Source organism: Accipiter gentilis, chromosome 12, assembly GCF_929443795.1.
Source record: "Accipiter gentilis chromosome 12, bAccGen1.1, whole genome shotgun sequence".
Lineage (NCBI taxonomy): Eukaryota > Metazoa > Chordata > Aves > Accipitriformes > Accipitridae > Astur > Astur gentilis.
The window spans coordinates 1,981,478-2,003,613 of NC_064891.1; the positions used below are offsets into that span (position 1 = coordinate 1,981,478).

General features: G+C 39.0%; 1 protein-coding gene across 4 annotated transcripts in view; it reads left to right on the forward strand.

The window, feature by feature from the left end:
* The first annotated feature begins 5,708 nt into the window (after nt 1-5,708).
* GATB (glutamyl-tRNA amidotransferase subunit B) overlaps nt 5,709-22,136 on the forward strand; it is a 43,098-nt gene continuing 26,670 nt past the window's right edge. For all 4 annotated transcript variants that reach the window (XR_007507738.1, XR_007507739.1, XM_049814599.1 and 1 more), the window contains exons 1-3: nt 5,709-5,868; nt 7,903-8,053; nt 21,169-21,282. Coding sequence is in view for 2 of the 4 variants with exons in the window: in XM_049814599.1 (XP_049670556.1) it covers nt 5,714-5,868; nt 7,903-8,053; nt 21,169-21,282 (420 nt within the window). In the remaining 2 variants the exon portion in view is untranslated. The remainder of the gene's footprint in view (nt 5,869-7,902; nt 8,054-21,168; nt 21,283-22,136) is intronic.

Below are 22,136 nucleotides of genomic sequence, written 5' to 3' on the forward strand. Positions count from 1 at the left end.
CTTTTAGTGCAGTAATTAATCACAGAGTTCCATCTGGTCAACAGTTTTAGTTCACATCACCATTGCTCCAGACAATTAAAAACAATCCTTAGTGCTAAAACCAATAAAGGCAGCCCCTAGAAGCACTGTTATAAGGCTCTGGAATATAATTTTACCTTACAATATAACCTCTTCAAACTGCCTTCAGCCTACAAGTAATCTCATGTTTTAAAGAAATCCCCCTCTGAAAAGCAGTACCTTGACAGGATTTAACACTTTAGATCATCTTTAAATTGTTTTTGATTCAAAAACTAGTTTTAGACTAAACTAGTGTTATTATTATAACTGGCTGACTCCAAGCATTATGTTGCTTGACAACTCTTTCAAACAATTCCTTCACTTTATTCATGACAGAGAAGTCAATAATAATTGAAGGTTTTGATTATTAATGCCATCTCTTAGTCAGGGAAAACATATTGATGCGTATTCCTAATTTGACTGTTCAACTAAAATTTTTCTTCTTTAACAAATTTAGCATCAATCTTTGTGTCTGTTTTTTCCTGGGGTGGGTCTGTCAGCTAGAATCTTATAAATGAGTATATGAACCTGAAGCCATAACCAATTTAAAAGGATACCAGAACAGACAATCTATACCTCAAGTGCAGTTTGGAAGGTATAGTTTGTCTAAAATTAGATACTTCGACAAGCATCAAGCCTACATCAGGCTACCTTCAGAAACAAAAGATTAGGATTTAGTCTTGTACTTTATACAATAGGATTTAGTTCCTTCCCTTATCCTGGGGTCAAAGGAGAAAGTTCTTGTTCGAGTACTGGTTATGTGAAACCATATGCTGCTGAAATCTTATATCCCTGACTTATGTATAAAGTCATAGATAGCCTGCAACAAGAGTTGTGGCTCTTAATTTAGGAAGTAACAGGCTTCAGACATAATGCAGCTCTTTGAAATTTCAGTTGAAAATTGTAAACAGAAGAAACAATATACAAAAATGCAATGCAAAAAGCAACAAAACACAGGAGCGAATGAGTCTCACTTCTACATGCTTTTTCTTTATCCTTCCTTGTTCTTTATTACATGGAGTAAAAGTGAAAACCAAAGGCTGGAATGACATTTTAAAGGCTTTCTTGCAGATGCCAATACAATTAGAGAGAATATATTAGTAAATTCTAGATCAGCTAAACATTATCAATCACTTTCTTCTACATGATTCATCACAGACAGTACACACATGAGATTCATACCATAAGTTTACGGACTCTTCTCTGATCTAGAGATTTTAACCTAGTCTTTACTGTTTTCAAATGCAGTTCCCATTGCTTGAAAAACATACTATAAAAGAAAACCACCACCACCAAAGCATAAGTCCTTATAGACTGAACTGTACCTAAATATAAATCAGACATGATTCCTAAATTATAACTCAAGCATTTAGAAAACATTGTATATTACAACAGGTCCAAACCAAAAGGAGGGATCACCCTGTAAGTAAGTCATACTGATTTCCAGCTAAAACAAATTAATTCCCAGGCAACTGGAAATCATACCAAAGGTAACATAGGCTCATAACATGAATTTTCTAAGAACTTAGTCAAGATACAACACCAATATGGCAGCGATATACTAGGAAAACTTCTTATGCCTATAATAGCTGAACTTCACACTGGAAAAAACACCAATAGTTTAATTTATTAAACAATAGAATTAGTAGTAGAACTCACCATAAGACAAGGTTAGTTGTTCTGAACTCCCTTCAACAAACACTACCTTTGCCTTCAGGGAATGAGCTATAAAGCTCCCCAACTTCAATAATCCCAGTAACCACTTTGCTGCCAACTAACTCAAGGAGCATACTATGTACCAAAGTGCTAGTTTTCAAGATTGCCAACACCTGATTCAAATCACAGGTGCAGCCACTTGCTCATTGCAGCACTTCTGGGCAAGACATGCCCTGTACATGTCTTGTACAGAACAAGAACCAGTACAGAAGTGGGATAGTTTCTCATGGCTGAACCAAAGATACAGGTAGTCCCCCACAACATAGCCTCTGAGGAATAGTGAATTCACCTTCTACAGTAATATGTATATGTAGAATTATGTATATGTATATGTCACTTTTATATTTCCATTACTGTTTCTAGAAATTGCTTGTGCATATATATTTATTGTGGTATAGTTTTTTCTAGTCAAGTCTGGCCCTTATTTTCAACTCATGAGTCATAACACTTTCATGAAAGAAAATGGCACTACTTGTCTGTCAATAGAAACTGTCATTTTGTACATTAACACACTTTGATACAAGACCCCTCAAACCATGAGGCCCTTCATATTACCTAATATATCACTGCCTGCATGCGTGTACACATGGTCAGCAGATCATACAAGGCAACTCTATTAGCTCCCTAAATACTGTCTCCTGTGGTCAAGAGAAATACCATTTTCCAATCTGCAAAATCAGGTACATTTTTTTGTATTTGCCATCTCCCATTACTGGTAGATAGATTAATTGAATCAATAGTCCAGGCTGAAAATCATTGCCCGTATTAGTCGAAAGTTGCAGAAAAAGAAGAAAATTTCCCTCTTTATGCCTGTAGAGAAAAAAAAGCTTTCAAGGTACACAGGTGATCTTAGGGGCCTAAAAGTTTGAAAACATCCCTTATCATAGTTTGCTTCCAAACTTAACAATCCTCTTCATTACTCTTCCCTGTAGGGCAATGTCTGATTAATTGATAGACTACAGATCTACTCTTCCAAAAGACACACCTTCCACTTCAAAATCTAACAGAGGTTCCTGCCTGTTCCTTATTTCACATGCTGAAATGAGACACTGCAGGCAGCCTGTGAGGTATCTAAAACACCGCAGTCTGAATACCCCATTCCCTGCTGTACCAAAAGGAGATCTCACAGTCCACAGAAGGACTAAGTATGTGTGCTAAATATGGCTTGCAAGAAAGCAGAATTTAGAGCTCAGACCCTATAAACTGAAATTCAAAGGGATCTTCTTTCAAATAAATGGGACAGACTGCATGTTTATGGCTTAAATGATGTGCTGTTAGGTTTTTGTCCTCCAAAAAATTCCAGTTTCCTCTCAGGCATTGGTTAAATTCCTGTCTCTAAGACAGAAGTCTACATAGTTAGTACTGAACTATCATTGTACAAATCTTTATGCAGTGCTGGAGACATTTTCCTATTCCAAGCCACAGCATGATCTGTAAACACACTGCAAAGTAGAAGCTGCTGCCCAGCGTATATAGGGAACAAATACGTAGCCTTTCCTACCTCAAAGTAAGCTGCTGTGAAAGGCAATTATTCCCTGCTTGTCTGTGATTGATCAGCTTCCTGTATACGGATGTGTCAGCTTTCATTTATTACCTACTTGGTCACTGGCACAGGGCTGCAAAGAAAAAGGTCTTTCTAATAGGATTTTTTCTGGGAAAGGAATTAAAATAGCATTGAGACAATTTAAATCACAAACAATGACACTTTCCAATCCTCCTCTCTACGTAAGACAACACCCATACAGCTAAAAGTTTCCGGGGAATTATTTGGAATGCGGAAAGTGGATTTCAACTGCTCTATGTTGTCTACTCCCTTTTAAATAATATGCACAGAGGGCAGAGTCTGGGCAATCAAGGCATAGTAAGGCTTTAAGTAACATGATTTTAACATTCATAAGGTTTTAACTTCTTAGTGATTATTTATGAAATCTTCTATTACATCAGGATAGCAGGTTTAAAAGAAAGTAAAATAATCTGAAACTTATCATTTTTACACCAGTAAAAACATTTTAGAGCTATATTCAGAACCCACCCTCATAGCTAGGTTGAAATGATCTGTCAATCCCTACAAAGTATCAAATAACAATTAAATCCAGAGTTCATGGAGGACAATTGTTAAAGGAATAAACTTGTTGCAGAAATAACAATCATATACTAAAGCTTCAGCCTGAAACACATTCTTCATCACAATACATTGCATAGGCCCTCACTAAGTCCAAAAGACAATAGGGTTTTTCTCATATCAAATTATCAAAACCTCTTACCTATTCCATTGGCTTAAAGACTGCTATACAGGATTTATACTAGGTTATCTCACATGTGAAGAGGTTCAGAACAGGAGAGAAGAAAAAGGGTCACTCTAATGTTCTTTCATTCTCCACAACATGTCCAAGACGGCCTGTGGCCAGTTCTTCTTTACTGGAAAGGAATTTTGCCTTGGTCACACTTTGATGTACAAAGGAGGAATATTCCCCAAGAAAAGGAATGAGACAAACTAATTAAGCTATATTGTACAAGTAACTGTAGATCAGCATCTGCTGAAGAGCTCTCTCAACTGGTTCTTCTCATAAAGAACCTCCCATTAATTTAACTAATTTAAAATATTAGAACATATTAGAAAATCATTGCTATGGAACAACCATTATAAAACATTTTCTTAGTTGGATAAATTATCTTCCATATGATTCTGAACCACTCAGCATCTCATACTTGAGCTTAGGAAGACAAGAGGTTATAAAGGTTGCAAGATACTGTCAAGTGCTTATGTGCACCACTGTCCTCTGCTGGAAGAAATCAGTCTTACTCGTATGTTTGTGACTGATTAGCTTCTATTAGCAGTAGCTGACATAAAGCAATGATGACATAAGCAACATTTAATATACATTCCCATTTAAGCTCCGCAGGCCTGTGGCTTAGGACATAAGGTTGATAATTCTACTGTCTGTGCAATGTAGCTGTGTAAACAGCATTTAAGATGTTTGCATCTGCCCCGGTCAGTGTTCTTTATTACCATGTATTCGTACAGCACTGACACCCCCAGGCCCTGCAGAGACTGGACCTTGCTGCTCTACATACACGGAGTTAAGATCCAAGATTTCAACTGCATGGCACCGTATCACCTAACGCGGAAGATCTGCAAAATGCCATCTATAAAATAGCAGCTGGTTTTGTAACAGCCTGAACCCCAAGGACAAATATATGCAACCCCTCCGAGGACCTGAGCCTAAGACATTTTAAACAACAGCTAAAAGAAAGACACAAACACAATCACTGTCTCTCGCTCCAGCATTTCTAAGACAAGTGTTTATTTTCTCAGGATAGGCAGAGGACCAGTAGACCCAAGCACCAAGGCCTTTCAAGACCCCCTCAAATTGTAGTGCAGCCACTTCCCACACCAACGCTACCACATTTTTGGGTGCCTGGGAAAACACCTCTCTGGGAAAGGTAAGCAGGAGAGCTGTGTTTGTGGAAGACTTGCACCTGCCTGGTAACAGGGCACCATTACATCGAGCCGCGAAGGCAGTGGAGGCCTTTCCACCGCAAAGGTGAGGAACAAAAGCCCCACGTTCACCGCAAGCTGAGCGGGCCCAATCTTCACCCGGCCCCCAGTGAAGACGGGGAGCTATGTGCCTGCAGCTGACGCCTCACCTCTGCCCTGAGGAGCAGCAGAACCTTTCACGGACGCTTCCCCTCGCCAGAGCCCGCCCCCGCCACAACTCCTCCCTCAAGCCCGCCCGCCGCGGCCGCCCTCCTCAGGTGGCGCGCGGGGACACACCCGAAGTGCCGGGCGGCGAGGGAAAGGTGGAGCCAAGGAGAGGGGCCTGGCGGGAGTTGTAGTCCGTCCGCCCCACCCACCCGCCGCTCCGCGCAGCCATCCCGCGCGCCGGACTAGATTTCCCAGGGGGCGCCGCGGAAGCCTCTCAGCAGCGAGCAAGGCGAAATGGCGGCGGCGGCGGCGGCGGCGTGGGGGTGCGGTGGGGTCTGGTGGCGGGCGTGGCAGCGCGGCGGCGGCCGGTGTCCCGCCCCCGCCCCCCGCAGGCAGCGGGCCGTCTCCTGTAACGCGAGAGGCGGGGCGGTGCTGGCGGGGAAGAGCGGGTACGGTGCCGGGACGGCGCGAGTAGAGTGGCCGGTGGAGGTGGTTCCCCACCGGGGCATCCTGCCCTCAGGGCGTAGCCGCAGGGTGGGGGCCGGGCCCGGGCCCGGTCTCGGGCACGAGGGCAACGGCTGCGGGAGCTGGGCGGCAGCGGCGTGGCGAGAGCAGCAGGGCCCGCTCTGAATGTCATCTTCTGAGCGGTGTGAGGTTGCTGATGGTTGGCAGCACCTTCTCAGCACGCGTTTATCTCGCACCCCTCCCCCAGGCCTCCAAAACAGTATTTGTCTTAGCAGTAGGGCTGTGTCCGTCTGACGTTTTGGCTGTGGCAGGAGCCAGACACAACGCAAGCGAGTTACAAAGAGTTAGCGTTCACGTGTTCGCAGTATAAACAGGAAGGGCTGCACCGATTTTCGTAAGTAGTTTTTGAAGGCTTATTCCGGTCCAGAGGAGGCTTTCTTTTCCAGTGGAGAATCGTGAGACTTTGACAGTGTGCCTGGAATGGAGCATTTTATTTCTGCCGCAACTGAAAGTTATGGCCTGTACAAGGCTTTATGTTTTCTGGTGAGATGCTGGTTTCTCTCTCTGTACAGCTGATCACCCAAGTGACGTTGTGCAGACACCGGCAGAAGTATGCTGCTGATTCTTCAGAGACACGAATAAACAAACCTTGAAGAAACATGGCGAGAAACTTCAGGTTTCTCATGGCTGTTGTTAGTAGGACTGGAGGACTGACCGATAACGTATCTTTTTGCCGGAGTGTAAGCCAACACACTGATTAAGAGAAGCCTGATGTAATTTTTAGTGGCATGATGTGATGGGGATGCATTTCTGAAGAATGCAGGAAACACTGAAATAAATTTGCCTCCAAAATTACAAAAACAACCAAGCAAAAACCACCAACTTTTTTTCCTAAACCCAGAAGTATTTTATGAATAGCTGAAAATACCAAATAAAATACATCTCAGTAAAAGAAAACGTATTAGCTCCTTTAAATATCTGAACCTTAATCATTTATGATAATATTCTTAAACCAGCGATATAAGTGGCATCTGCATCACTATTTTGGTGTTTGCAGGGATGCCCTCAGCTGTTGGAGGGCAGAGAGAGAACTAAAATCTTGGCAGTGTATTATGTTCAACTTTGGACGGAACACTGTACTTGATATATTTGTTTGATGTTTTTCAATAGCTCGCTTATCTCCTATAGCTATCAGGGTGCTTACACTGCTGAAGTATTCTGCCATAGAAATGTGATTTCATCACTGAAGTATTATTTGTGCCACTTCATTTGTACAAGGCCAGATAATTACTTACAGAAACTGTCAACCAATTCATACTGTAAAGGTGACCTTTTTCTCTTGTCCATATAAAGATTATGGATGTGAGAATTGCAATTACTTTTTAGATGATATGGAGAAGCTTTACTCTGTGGATTATGTTCAGAGAGCAGTAGCTCTCTAGATGAAATGATGATTTCTCTATTACCAGATTACTAATGTTTATGCTAATATGCTACTAACACTGCTCTGGAGAGCCACCTTTCCCAGCATGCAAGTGACTAGCTGACAAAGAATACATAATTTATTATGCCACCTGTCTGTTGGAGATTTATCAAACTACCTGGAAAGTAATTGATATTTATGATGATTTTGTGATTTTCGTGAGGTACCAAATTAGGGTTCATCCAGCATGCAACTTTGCCTCATTAATTTTTCTAAGATTTCTCATGTGAAGAAAAAAGTTTCAGACCGTTACATTTCTTTTTTTACGGCGGTCTTTTCTATGTATAATGAAGACACTTTGCCATACAGTCCCCTCCATATATATTGTCAGTTGGTCTCAGTTCTCCAGTATTGCAGCACAACTTTTGCCATTATACTGTAGATGTATTTACAACATCATTTACAATTTTTTTATAATTACGATTTAATTTTTCTTAGAATAAATGAAAAGTTCTTAATTCTTGTATTTTTAGATGTTTATGGAGTTTACTGTCATATATATTTAAATTGTATTTCCCTTCTCTTTCCTTTTCAGTCTTGCTCCCTGGGTACCAGTTGTGGGTCTGGAAATTCATGCACAGATCAGTTCCAACTCAAAACTTTTCTCTGGTTCACAAGTCCAGTTTGCAGCACCTCCTAACTCTTTGGTATCTTTCTTTGATGCTTCTTTACCAGGAACTTTACCAGTAAGTTATGCTTCAACTTGATTTATATCAGGATTAATGTCAGACAACTTTGAGTATGTTTCTAATATTTTTTCTTCCCAAGATTTGACTACAGAACTACTTCTACATATTTTTCTGTTTTCTAGTTGTTTGATAACATGAGATGCCTAGTACTGTTTCTTTTCAGTTTACTCACTCCCTACTTAATCACTACTGATACTCGATATCCTCTGCAAAGGAAAAAAATAAGGAGTGTCTCTTCAACATACTGAATGAATTGCGGTATTTCTCTGAGGCCAGAGAGGGTGTATTTGGTTAGTATGCCACACAGGAAATTCCTTAAATATGAGAGATACTTAAAATCCTATGAGAGAAGAACATCTTAGATTTCCAAGTGGCCATTTGATGTTACTTTGCCATATGTTTGTTTATGTAGCTGCCATTTGCCATTTGGAATGTCTCACTATGGAGGTACTTTGCTTCCTAAGTAGCAAGTCTCTGATTTAGGAAAGTGTCAACCATTCCTACTTCCAGAGCAAAACAATTATTTAAGAAAAAAAAGTAATCAGTGTGAGACATTGTGGACTAATAAGAATAGCTAGCTAGCACTTAGCAATGAGATTTTGTTAGTGACAACATAATAAATTTTTGAAGTTACAGCTTAAGTATACCTTTGTGATGCCTATGACGGTACTACTGTAGAATTCTCTGGGAATCTAACAAGTTTAATATAAAAATAATAATTTAAAATGTGTAACAGAAGCTCTTACTATGCAGTGAAAATATTGAATAGACTTAGCATTGCTTCATGCAGCAAGCATGCGGGGACTATTATGGGGTCAAATTATTTAATGCAAAAGTGTTTCACTGAGTATATTTATTAAGGTGGAAGTTTGAATTCCAGTTGCGGATATATTTTTTTAATCTGTTGGAAGCTTTTCATCACCACAATACAGCCTTAAATAATATTCTGAAATTAAGAATTAACTTATGGCTGCATTTCTAGGGTCTCAATATATGCTGTATGATCCTTAAAAAGATAAATTAGTTGATATATTCATTCTGTATTTGGAAAGGTATTGAAACCTAAGGAAGTGAAGTTTAGATGCTGATAAAATTTGAAATTCACTCTGCTCTCAGTGGCAATTCAGGGCCGAGTTTCAGATCTAACTATATGGAAATTTTGAAAACTTTCCAGAGAGAATGGGAATCTTATGCAATTGTTTGGTTTTAGAAGAATCTAGTTAGACTTAAACGTGGAAAATTAGTTCCTTTCATTTAGGGGCAGGGCTAGGTTATGGAGTTAATAGTAACAAAATTTAAAAGGGTTCAAGATTTTGGTTTCAGACCTTCTACTTAACATTCTGTTAATGCACAGAAATCCTCATAAATCATCTAATGCTTATCTTCAGTCAAGTAGAAAAACTGTTTTTGAATGAACAAAAATGAGTATTTATGAAGAGTTTCATTTTTATATATGTTACTATTTATCTGGGAGGGTTTTTTTATTTTTCCTCTGTTGAAGTGCTTTACAAACAAGGCTTAGTATGACTTTTGTGAGAAAACCCCAGTACATGTGGGCTTTGGCAGAGAATATAACCGCACCTGAGAAGCAAAATGCAGTATGGTTAAGTTAATTTAAAAGTAGTGATGCTGTGTTAGCTTCTACTAGCTGTTTTTATCTATACAAAGAGAAGAAACATTTTTCTCACTGTAGTAACTGGTGAAAATAGAGTTGAAAGTGAATGTTACAAAATACATGTTCTTGCATGTTAGACTGTGATACCAAATCCAGTCAGTAGTCATAGCTTTATTTTCCCATTGTACTTGCTGCACAGGAATTGGTGTCAGAGGCCAATGTTTGTTCTGGGATAAAACAGTTGGGCTTATTTTCTTGAAGTAACTATATGTGTTTGTATATGGCAATAGTATCTAAAGTAGAATTGGATTTTGGTGGATTTTGAAAGACGGAAGGTAGTTTTTGAAAATTTCCAAGTATTTGTAAAAAAAAACCCAAAAACCCACAACATTTTGACAAATGTTAAGATTGTAGCCTAATAAGATTCTTTAGAAGGTAAATATTTGGCCTTTCCTTTTGACTCTGTTTTTTTGAGAAATGAAAAAAATAGGAGCAAAGTTTTAATACAATAGTTGTGCTGTCTGTAGCAGAGAATAACTGCTCTTATAAACTGAGAACTATAGGGGCAGTTTTCAGTATCCCAGGGATTTTAATTTACTGTGGGACCATGAGATGATTATTATAGACAACCATGATAGTATTTGCTGCTTCACAACGGGACCAGAAAGAATGGTGCTAAAGGGAGCTTTTCTAGTTGCTATACATTTCTGGGTCACTAATGAGTGTGAGCATGAGCCTTTGCTATGGTTTGCAGAGGAGAGGGGAAACTAGAAGTATGTGTTTAGCCCTCCTCCATCTCTCCTCTTTATATTTTCTTCCTGTACTGTAATACAGCTTATTTTATGCTTCTGCTGCAAGAAGGACTTAGGAGGACTATCACAGTGTTAGTGTCATGGCCATTTCACTATGTTGCTCTCATAATGTGCCTCTGAGAGACAGCTATGGGCAAGAACAGCTATGCAGGTGCACGCTTGTTTGGCATGAGAAAAAAATAATGTGGCAAAGCTTTGATTAGAAAAGTAGATTTAGAAGCACTGAGACTGGATGGCACATCCCATGCTTCTCTGCACACTTTTTATGCCCTGTGGTGGTAGAGCCCTTCACCACTAGACCAGATAGCATCTTATTCAAATTACTCTTAAGGATCTCCTTTCTTTCAGACTACATATGACTACATTACATTTCATGTAATGAAATGTGCAAAGGCCTGGGTTTTTTTTATCTGGGGAATGGACTTTGCAGTGATCTTAGCTTGGTGTCTTTAGAGGACCTGTTACAAAGAAAGTTTTATGCTACATGTGTTGGCATATAGTGCATCATACCTGCAGATTGATCTAAAATTCTTCTGAGAATCCATAAAGGTGGTTGCACTCCCAGTCTGATTTATCCTCTTTGAAAATTCTGAGAATCTTTATAAAGGTTTATAAAGATAAGACTCGGCTTACAAAGAGAATCCATGATTATCTATTCTCATGATGGAGGTGGCTGACTAAAGGTTAATTATAGCTCAGGTACAGAAATAAGATGGTAGATGTAGTAGCTAAAGGCTGAAACCTTTTTGTCTGTGCTTACAGTCTTTCTTGCTAATCACATGAAAAGATGCACATTTTACATTTGTCTCCTACATGACTAAAGTGAAAGCCTGATCCTATTTCTTTGTAGGCAAGTGTACTAAGAAATAATCTAGGATTTACATAACCAAGGTTTAAACTAATAAGATTTGAATGAATGTTAGCCCTGGAGCCTTAAGTATTTTGAAATTTTTGACACCTTCTCATGCATTTGCATTTCATTCTCTTCACAGTGTGAACAGCATCTGTTTTATTTTTTTTTAAGATAAAGTTTTTGGAAACGCTTGGTAATGATCAACCACTCTTTCTAATGAATAAAGGTAAATACCTTCTGACCTCAAGAAACAGAGTAAGATTGGTGTTGAACACTGCTGTAGAATGTCATGAGATGCATGATTTTATCTGAATATACATTGCTGTTGGGATGGCTGCCCAGGGATGCAACAGGGTTAATACCCAGTTTGGGGATGTGGAGGGTGCTTTAGTTCCCCTTCCTATATTGACACTGCTTCCATCCTTGACAGTGACAGATACCCACTGTTTTTCCAGATGCCTTGGGTGATAGATTATCAGACTTTATGATGAATTTTAGATGTCATTAATATACAAAATTTACCTGATCCATTTGCTTTCAAAAGCACTGAGAGGTTTGTGTGAGATTTTGGTGGATCTGTCTGCCAGCTATACATAATGGAACAGAAACAGCATTTGAGACCAGGATTTATGCTATACAGCATGAAACTAGATTTTTTGATATCCTGTGCCTGTTAAATCTGGTGATTGCAACAGCTGCTTTACCAACTTGTGCTTTCAGTTTTGTTTTGACATTCCTGGTGGCATGCATATGAATTTAGTCCCTTCTTGTACTACTTTGCTTTGAAAAAAACCTGCTGCTTAGCTTGACTTTTGATAACTACATTTTTAATTGCATGCACCTTTCTTGGGGAACTGGACAATCTTCTGGTCTTTGTATGCATGTTGGTTTAGCTTCCATTATATAATTTTTCTTCTTTTCTTTGAAACAACGTGATGCCTAGATTGTTGTATCCATGAGCTCTCCTCTAAAAATAAATTAGTGGCCATACCTGGAGGAAAAAGTGAGTTCACGCTTGTTTTAAACCATTTACTTATGTCTAGGTTCACTTTAACTGCTTGTCACTTCTTTCAGTAAAACTGTAATAATTGTACTTAGGGGAAAAAAAGGAGATATTTTCTTAGAAATTGATGGCATCTTTCTGTTGCAGTCCTTTCTTTCCTGATAATATTTGGGTTTTCTACATGCATTGTATAGTCAGTGGTTAACATTCTTTTGTTGCTAACGCAGTCCCAGCTTGCTGTGGTTAGCATGCTTTTGTTGCTAACGCAGTCCCAGCTTGCTGGATTTACAGTCCCAGTAAGCCTCTAGAAGGAAAATCCCACATAATTTAGAAAAAAACTAGGGGAACAAAATAGGCTTTCAAACCATTGCTCCCTGAGAATGTCTTTGCAGTTCATAGACCTTTAAATTTCTGAGTCCATGATGGATTAAAGCCTGCCTACATAATTTCAAGCTGTAATCAGTTCAACACTGTTGTACTGGTTAGGAGAGGTATTTGAAAGATGAGGGAGGCCTGCTTCAGCTGACTTTTAGGGCTGGGTTATGGTGGAGGTTGTTCCTCATTCTGTTTCTTTCTCTTTCCTAGGATCATTCACAGCCCCGGGGTTACCCGTGGAGCTAATCTCCTTCAGTGGGATCTGAGAAGTGTTACACTTCCTCAGTAACTGCTGTTGCTTAGCTTAGCTTTATTTTGTACTTACCTGTAAATGCCATTTTTCTGGAGACGCCTCTGCTTTTGTGCTTTGAAGTATTTGGTGACGTGTGTTGCTCTTCTCTCAAGCTTTGAAGGAGTTCCCTGTAAGGTTTTCTCTTGCTTTTTGCTATGTCTGGTTTATTTGTGAGAAGTTCTGACACTCATTCTGGGTGTTTTAATCTTTTTGTCAGGGCTAACAATTCCTGTAGGGCTTTGTCTCCTTAACACCTCAGTAACTGTGCTACCTACTGAGCTCTCTTTATTTTTGTTGTTCTTGTTGGCTTTCCTGTTCATCCTTAACAGATCCCTCTGGCTGATGTAAACTTGCCAGTTAGAATGGCATTGAGTTGATAAAACATCTTGCTATCACCTGTTTCAGTAGATCCTTCAATGCATCACTGATGTTATCTATCTATTTTCCTCTTATCTCTTTTTGTGTCGTTTTTTGTTGGTTTTTTTTTATTGCTTTACCTTTTGCTTTATACAGATATTTTTCTACTTCTTAGCAGGGAGCAGGAGTTTGTAGTATTTTGATTCCTTTCTTACACACAGTTCTGTTACTGCAGTTATTGTGCCATGTTTGATACTTTTGGACAGCATGACAACTAGACAGATCAGTGTCCCCTCTTTCTGGATTCAGTCTGAAATTGCTGCTGAAACACATGTTAGTTTTTTGCAGTAGTTTTTCTTAGTGTGCTGGGAATTTCCTTAAGTTTGAACTGTGAGTGGGTTTTCTGGGGGCAAATTTCTGTTACTTCTCTTACCAGGCACTATATGTGCTCTGGCATTCTTAAGTGTTTAATTTTCTCTCAGTATGTAGACAAACACTCTGGTTCCAGGTGACTCCCTTTAAGGAAATCCAAGGTAGTATATATTGTATATATGTTTATGAAAGCAGTGCTCTCTTAAGCAAAAGTTTCTGTAATAATCATGGTTCTACCAATTTGTTAGCATTTTAACTTTGCAAACTGACATCTTGCTGCTTCGTTCTTAACAATTTTTTCTTTGAAGAGTTTTTTCATTGAAAGGTATTTAGGAAACATTGTCCAACAGTAATGACAGATAATTGTAGGCTGGGTCTTTGTTCTCTTCATGGTTAGCTGTCTCCTGTAATGTTGTGTAACCATCAGGTTTATGTATTTTGTTTAAAACCTATCTCGGTGCAATTAGGCTGTAATTGGTTCCTGGGGTAAAATTAATTTCTTTGTGTTCTCTCTGATTATCAGCCACCTTGCCACCTTAAATATATTATGACCAAGTATTTGATTTTGAGAGGATTATGTAAGCTTCTGCAACTTGCTTTTATTAGTTATACGTGCAGATTTTGCCACTGCAACCATTGTTTTCTATACAGAAATGCTAGTTTTGCAATTTCAACTTCAGCCAAATTTGCCTCAAAAAATTTCAGATTTGTAGAGGTTTTTGTGACTATATTAGCAAGCAAATAAAAAGGAAATTAGCAGTTGAGTCTCTTCTCTCTTCTCGCCACTGCTCTCAGCACTATTTGGTTGGGCTGCTGCTATTCAGATATTTGTGACACTTTATACCTGATTTGGCACGTTTGATGAAATGGGGAGAAGACGGGGGAATCATGAAGGAGAGCATGTTACTGAGGTAACACTTAGGTTAAACAAACTAGGGCAATTATTTATAGGAAATTAGTCTTAGTTGGTTCTGCTGTTCCAGAACAACTTTGTTACGAACAAAGAATTTTACTTTGCTTTCCTCATAGCTTTTTGCAAGACTCGTTGCATTATGTCGCCTATTGTTTTCCTGAATTAGTATATTCTTGTCTCTATGTGTGATAGACCCCTTCTGGTTTACTCTCAATTTGTATGTTTTGCTTTCTTAAGAGATCTGGGTCAGCCTGGAGGGAAAGATGGCTAGCTCTTTGGAGAGCAAATAAGCGTTTTTCAGGAGACGGCAAATGGAGGAAAAAGGGATGAGGGAGTTGGAGCAAAGGGCTGGGAATTTTTAGTGTGGGCTGTCAGACTGGCAAAGATTGCAAGAAGGAGCAGCGAGCAGATAGCCAAGACTTAGAAATGACAGAAAATGACAGTCAATGTGTATCAAAGGTCAGAATTTGTTACAACTCCAAAAACCACAGAGCTGGCCCTCCTCAAGCGTACAAGCAGAGGGCTATCTGCAAGGATAAACAGGGCAGGGGTCAATTTATAAACTCTGTTCTGCCCTAAGTGTTCTGAATTTTCTCAATTTTGCAAGTTAAATAATCTAGGTTATAGTGAAGAAGGCAGATGTTATTCATGTTTAAAAGCCTTTTTTAGCCTTTTTTGTGGAGCTCAGGGTAGGAAAAGAGGTCTGAGAAGGTCCACCTCAAAGCTCTGGTTGATTTTGGATTTTACCACATTCTGTAATTTAGGTTTTAGCCATTGATCAGTCCCCTACCCCCAGAAGCAGTGAAGTGTTTTCCCTGGATCTTCCTGTATTTAACTTGTCCTGGATCAGATAGCATTATCAATGGTGTAAATTTCAACTGGCGTTGAGAGGGACCATCCTTATAACAGGTCAGGAAAAGATGTGGCAGATGCAGAACGCTGTGCTGTCAACAGGGAGGGCATGGATGTTAGAGGGATACTGGACTTCTTGGTGGGAACACCGTAGAAGCACAGTGTTTGATTGTGGATATCATGAACCATATTATCACCATTGTTTTGTCTTCCCTGTGGGTTCTCCTGCGTGGAACCGGTTCTGCATGGTAGAAGTTTATTTGGTTTTAGCTGCTGCTGCTGGGATCTGAGACACAAAGATCAATAGTTCGGGGCAGTGCTACTGGATTGGCTGCTTCCCTACCACTCCAGAAAACAGATTTATTCCACTGAGACCATTGAGCCCTTTGGCCACACGGTGGTCTGAATAGATTTTTCCTTTTGTGTTTTTTAGCAACCCCTGTCCCAAAGGGCTGAGCAACCCAGAGGTTGGTCAGTATTTAAATAGCTTTGTATCTGGTGATACCTTCCTATTTTTCTTATTCCCAGGGGTCAGCATTTCTCCCTACTGCTGCTGAATTTTTCTGGTCATCACTGACACTGGAAGATGCTTCCTCCAATTCTAAACCTTGTGATATGAACTCTCAGACTAGCTCTTCGGCTTTGAGAGAGTGTGCCCTCCTATTCTTTGAGTACACATAAAGTAACATGTTTGGGAGCTGGGTGCTTCTTAAAATGTCAGAGTTGCCTGGTTTTAAGATAACGACTTGAATGAGTGTGTGCTAGATCACTGTAAGCCAACTTTGCCACCAGACAAGGTTAGGAATAATAATGCGTTTTGTATAGCAGCATACATCTTCAGTACCAGACTGCAGAAAGATAAAGTTACAAAATCTATTAAGGTATAATTCATGCCACCTGCCCACCCACCGGCCCAATCTTCCTTTGCTACCTCAGCTTCCCAGTTGCCATTTTGTTCTCTTCTTAAGCTGAAACCTCTTTCTATTAATCTAAGATCTTAATTTAAAATGTCTGGTGCTTCCTCCTCTACTCTCTTGCTGCTTTCCCTAGGGACACAAACATAATGTTCATATTAGTGTAGGAAATATGCTGTGAAGTAGAAGCTGTACTGAAATGCAGAAGACCCTAAACTGAAGCTGGCCTTCTATTTAGATTTCTCCTGCAGTTAGAGACCTTTGTTTTTGGAATATATGGGCTCTTTGCAGACCAAACAAATGACAAAATTTACTTTGGCATGTTTTTTTAAATTTTTACTGTATGCTTAGAGGGATGGGGTCTGGTTCTAGACCTGTTGAAATAAATGGGTCATTTGGGAAATGGTTAGCTCTTAATTTACTGTAATGTATATTCTGTACATGCATAGCTACAAGACAATTATGCCCTTCCATGTGCATGGGAGGGGGCCAAGGAAGAACACGGCATTGAAATACTCATCTGCAGTGTCAGACTGAACAGTCACAATTACATTTAGACTAAGTAGATCAAGAGGAGTTTATTTTGAAGGTTAACTTATGATTGCACTTCGAAGAACCATATATTGGAGCAAGTTGATACTTTTAACACAGCAAGAATAGTAAGACTGAGTATATCCATTAGTGGAAGCAAATAAAAATCAGACTGATATGAAATGGGAGTACTGGGAAATATGATTAGATCTATCTGTTGAGATTTCTAAATATTACTGCCTGGTCTACAGAGAGCTGGCTAAGTACCTTGCGCTACTTTCTCCTTCCAGCTGTTATTTTGAATGAAAAGGAGCTAAAATTAAATGTTTCTTAGATAAACAGTCCTGTAGTTAATCTGATTAAGGCTGATTTCTTCATGATTATAAGTAGGAATGAAGGTCTTAAGATAGCCAATTAATATGAAATCTACTTTATTAATTATTTATGAATAATGTGTGACCTAGAACCAAAAACTTCTAAAATTTCTGGGGAAATATTTTAATTTTATGTGTTTAGTTCAAGGAATACTTTGTTCCATAACTTAGGCTTCCTGGGTGCCACTGTTATGTCAAAGATTACTTTTTTTTTTTTTAAAGCTAGCAAAAATAAACTTTTTCCAGGAGAAAGATCTAGATGTTTCTTCATTTTTTCCCCACAACTTATCCTATATAATACTCATTAGCAAAACAAGAAGCTGCATATCTAGTCTCTTTAAAATGTAAAAATGATAATTTGCTAAATATAGAAACATATCTCTTCACCTAAATGGGGGCCAGCTTTCTCTAACGTATTAACATAAGGAGTAAGCATGCTGTTAAAGAAAAAACTGTTAAAAATTGCTTTTGGTGGATATTTATGCTGTTGAAGGTATTGTGTATAGTTTTGTATAGCTATTGAGTAGTCTTGTATTTAAAACCAAGGTCTTGACTAAACTGACCTTGCAAATAAAGATGATAAATTTTTAAAGGAGTCTTTCTACTTGTGAACTAGCTATAAAGAATAGATGACTATCAGAAAAAGAGACATCTTGGTTGCATTGTTCTTTCATTCCTTTAGCGCTCAGTTACCATGGTGCTCTAGCAGGATAGTGTAGCTACAAGGGAAATGGTGCTGGTGGTGTGATGCCATTGTTAAGGTTTCTCAGGAGTTTCTAATACAAACAATTTACATTTCCTTTTGTGATAGCTCTCTAGCAATTTCTTTAAATACATGCCTAGGAGAGATGCTTCCATTTTAGAAGACCAGATGTATTTAAGAAGGCTTGATAGGCTCTTGTGTTTTGTCCATAGCCATTGCAGGAACTACACAGCTTGCTTTCAAGGCCAGCACTTTGCTAACACACCAGACTGGCAGCTTGTCAGTTCAAGCCAGTAATTTAAATCTTTGGTGCTAGTCAAAGCTGTCAACTTAATAACAGCTTACTGCATAAACAAGCTTGGGGGACTTATTCTAGGTCATTAGTATGGGAAGTTTCACATACTGAATTGATGTTTATTATTGCAGATTATTTGAATAGCTACGCTTTTTTGAAGGAAAAGTAGTAGTTTGCTTAAACAAGTCTGCTTTATGTGCACAGCCATGATCACTGGAATGCGTAATAGTTGTCCTTCAGAAATGGAGCAGTATTAAACAGATAAGTTTTGATTTTTGAGGAGGTAGAGAGTCATCTGATTATGAACACTCTGGAGTTGGGTTTTGTCGTCTTCTCCGATTACAATCAGTTACAACCCCTACACCATCAGGAAATGTAGCAGACACCAGTTCACTACTTTGACACAGTGGTGTTTTGAGTCTACCCAGCCTTTATGGAAGCCTTAATGGTTTCTGGTGACCAGTTGTTAAAGAGCTGACTGGCATGGTCCTCCCTAATTTGTAAAGCTGAACAGGATCATGCCATAAGGCTTTAGTAGGAGGAAATTTTGCCTGTGTATTTAGAAATATTATGATATTTTAAACATTGAACAATTTGACTAGCACTGTTGCAAGTTTCCTTGAACAGTAAAAAAAAAAAAGTATCTGTACTGTCTGGAAGCATTTAATTGCTGAAAACAGGAGCATCTCCTATATAATGAACTGCTGCTATGATACTAAAATAAATTAATATTTCGTAGTTACCAATTTTGCTTTAGATTACAGTCAGGACTAATTGCATTCATTTTGCTGTGGATCAGTATTTCAAAGGGAAATGGTTCTTCCTTTTTTCTTGTTTAAAGTTTGCTTTATGTATCTTTTAAATTTTTTAATAAATAAAATATGCCTGAACAGATGATGTGTTCTAGTTAGCCATATATAGCTACACTAAAGATCTGAAAGTTTCCTCGTTAAATGTCTTAAATATTTAATTTCTTTTCTGTATAAGCAATTTTTAAGTTTCTGTTACATGAAGAGTTTTTTCTATTTTCTCTTATTATTTTGATTTTTGAAATCTTAGATGAGTGAAGCAAAGAGATTCTTTTTCTGGCTGGAGACATGGGATGATGGGAAATGTACAGTTGCTTAATCTGTTTTCAGAAATCAGGCTGGAGAATATAAAAAGCAAATACTGTCAGAAACATTGAAGAAGACATTATTTAGGCCTTTTATGTTCTGGTCAATGCAGATGAAGTCATGTAGATTCTTTTACATAATGTGCCCCTTTAATGGTCCTGCTGGAAGTTGACTTCTTGGCAGCTGTACAGTGCAGAGTAAGATGGATAAAGTTCTGTTCCTGTGTCAAAATACTTTAAGTGTGAGCATGTCAGAGTTGTACTAAGACAAATTCAGTCTTACTTTCTTTTCAGTTTTATCCATTTGGTGTTAGTTAAACCAACCGTTAAATTAATGAGAGCACATTGGGAAAAACATAACTTTGAAACATTGCTTGTTAGTACTCTTTGGAGTGGAATTTTCTTTCTCCTCTGGATCCTGACACTGCTGAGGAGTTAGAAGGGTGTAGCACTGAGAGTGATGGGTCCATGGTGAGAAACTGCATTTAACTCCTTTATTTCTTCCTGAAGGCCATACTGGGTCTTCAGATCACGTGGCATTCTACAAGAACCTTAATCCCATGGGTTACCTGGCTAATGGAAATGCACATATACTTGTAGCCATGAGATCAATTGATGTCTCTTTGGTTCTGTTTTAGCAAAGCATGTGTCCTGGTTTTGGCTGGGGTAGAGTTATTCCTAGTAGTTGGTACAGCGCTGTGTTTTTCATTTAGTATGAGAATAATGTTGTTACCACACCGATGTGTTTAGTTGTTGCTAAGTAGTGTTTATATTAAGGATTTTTCAACTTGTCGTGCCCTGCCAGCAAGAAGGCTGGAGGGGCACAAGAAGTTGAGAGGGGACGCAGCCAGGGCAGCTGACCCAAAGTGGCCAAAGAGGTATTCCATGCCATGTAACATCATGTCCAGTATATAAACTGGGGAGAGTTGGCTGGGAGCGGCAGATCGCTGCTCAGGGACTGGCTGAGCATTGGTCAGCGGGTGGTGAGCAATTGGCATTGTGCATCACTTGTCTTTCTCAGGTTATGTTTCACTCACTTTTTGTTATCTTCATTATTATTATTATTGTCTCTTTTTATTTCAATTATTAAACTCTACTATCTCAACCCATGAGTTTTACTTCTTTTCAGTTGTCTTCCCCATCCCACTGGGGTGGGGAAGGGAGGAGTGAGTGAGTGGCTGTGTGGTGCTTAGTTGCTGGCTGGGGTTAAACCATGGCAGCATGTAACTGCTTAATTTCATCCCGGTTAAGCAAAGCATTGAAATCTAACTGTAGATAGTCACGAATTCACTGTGGTTCTGTGGTTACATGTGTACTGTAGTGTTTTACTGAAATGGCATTGCAGTTCCCTAATCCAAATCCCCTGTGTTTCCAGTTCCCAGTATGAGTTGACAGCTAGTTACAAGTCAATTACCATTTGCCATGGTTTGTCTCTTGCACCCTCTAAGATTCGAAAGTACGGGAATGTTTGCAAAAGTAGCAAGCCAGAACAGTGCATGCCTCCTTATGTGGCATGACAAAATGACTGAATGGCTTGTTTTTTCATCTTAAAGCTTTGCACATTTGTAGCTATCATGACTTCAGTGATGAATAAGAACTACCCACACAAGGAAAGAGATCTAGTGGTGGCTGAAGGCAAGCAAAATTGAATGTACGCTCCATATAAGGCAATGTGTGGGAGACGCATTTGTTACATACTGAGTATCTGAGCAAAAACCATGTGTCATGTTTCCTTAGGTTCTCAACAGGAGATGTGTAGAAGCAGCAGTGATGACAGGCCTGGCACTCAACTGCAGCATAAACAAGAAGTCCTTGTTTGACAGAAAACACTATTTCTATGCAGATCTGCCTGTAAGTACACAGTATGGCTGGTCCCTTTACAGCTGTAGGAAAGGTCAAGTCTGGAGTATGGATGGCAATAGGGGATGAGTGAAGAGATGCTTTTTCTGTTTTCAGTCAGTGTTCTGCTCACTCCAACAGGATGCTGCACTGTGCCCTTATGAGCAGACAGCTGTACCCTAGTGCTCACTGATTAAATATGATTGCTCTGATTGCTGACTCCTTGCTTAGCGGCACGATTCCAGTAGCTTAATGTAATTGAATTGGGAGCTGGAGCTGCTTTGCCCCTTAAGTTCTCCCTTCCTGGTGTTTAGTACTAATTGTCTGTTAGGGTAAAAGCAGTCTGATAATAGTTCTTCATTTAAAGTGAATGTATAACAAACACAGGTTCCAGTGGTATAAACATAATAGTGTCCTTCTTGTGTGTGCTTAGGGACTTAAAAATACTTAATTTCCCTTTAAAACTTTCTCAGTCAGTGGTTCCAATAAATTACAAAAAAAACCCCAAACAACAAACTGAGAAACTGAGTCTTTGCAGTATGGTTTGTTGGTAGCTTTCACATTTGGTAGAAGGTGTCACTGGAAGTCAACTGCATTTTGCTGCACTTGATATGGGTGTAGAAATATTGAAATAATTTAAGAACCTGACTCCTGACTTTGCAGCAGGATGCAGCAGTGTTTGACCCTTCTTTTCTATTTTAATGAAATTAAACCTTTCTTATTTTAAACTTTTTTTTTTTTGTCAGCTTATTTCTACTGAATGTTCAGTTTAACACTAACCTGTCAAAGGGAGGACACTAGTTTTATTTCCTCTTATTTTGGGGTGAAGATCTGATGACTGCACTAAAATAAAAAAATCTATTTCT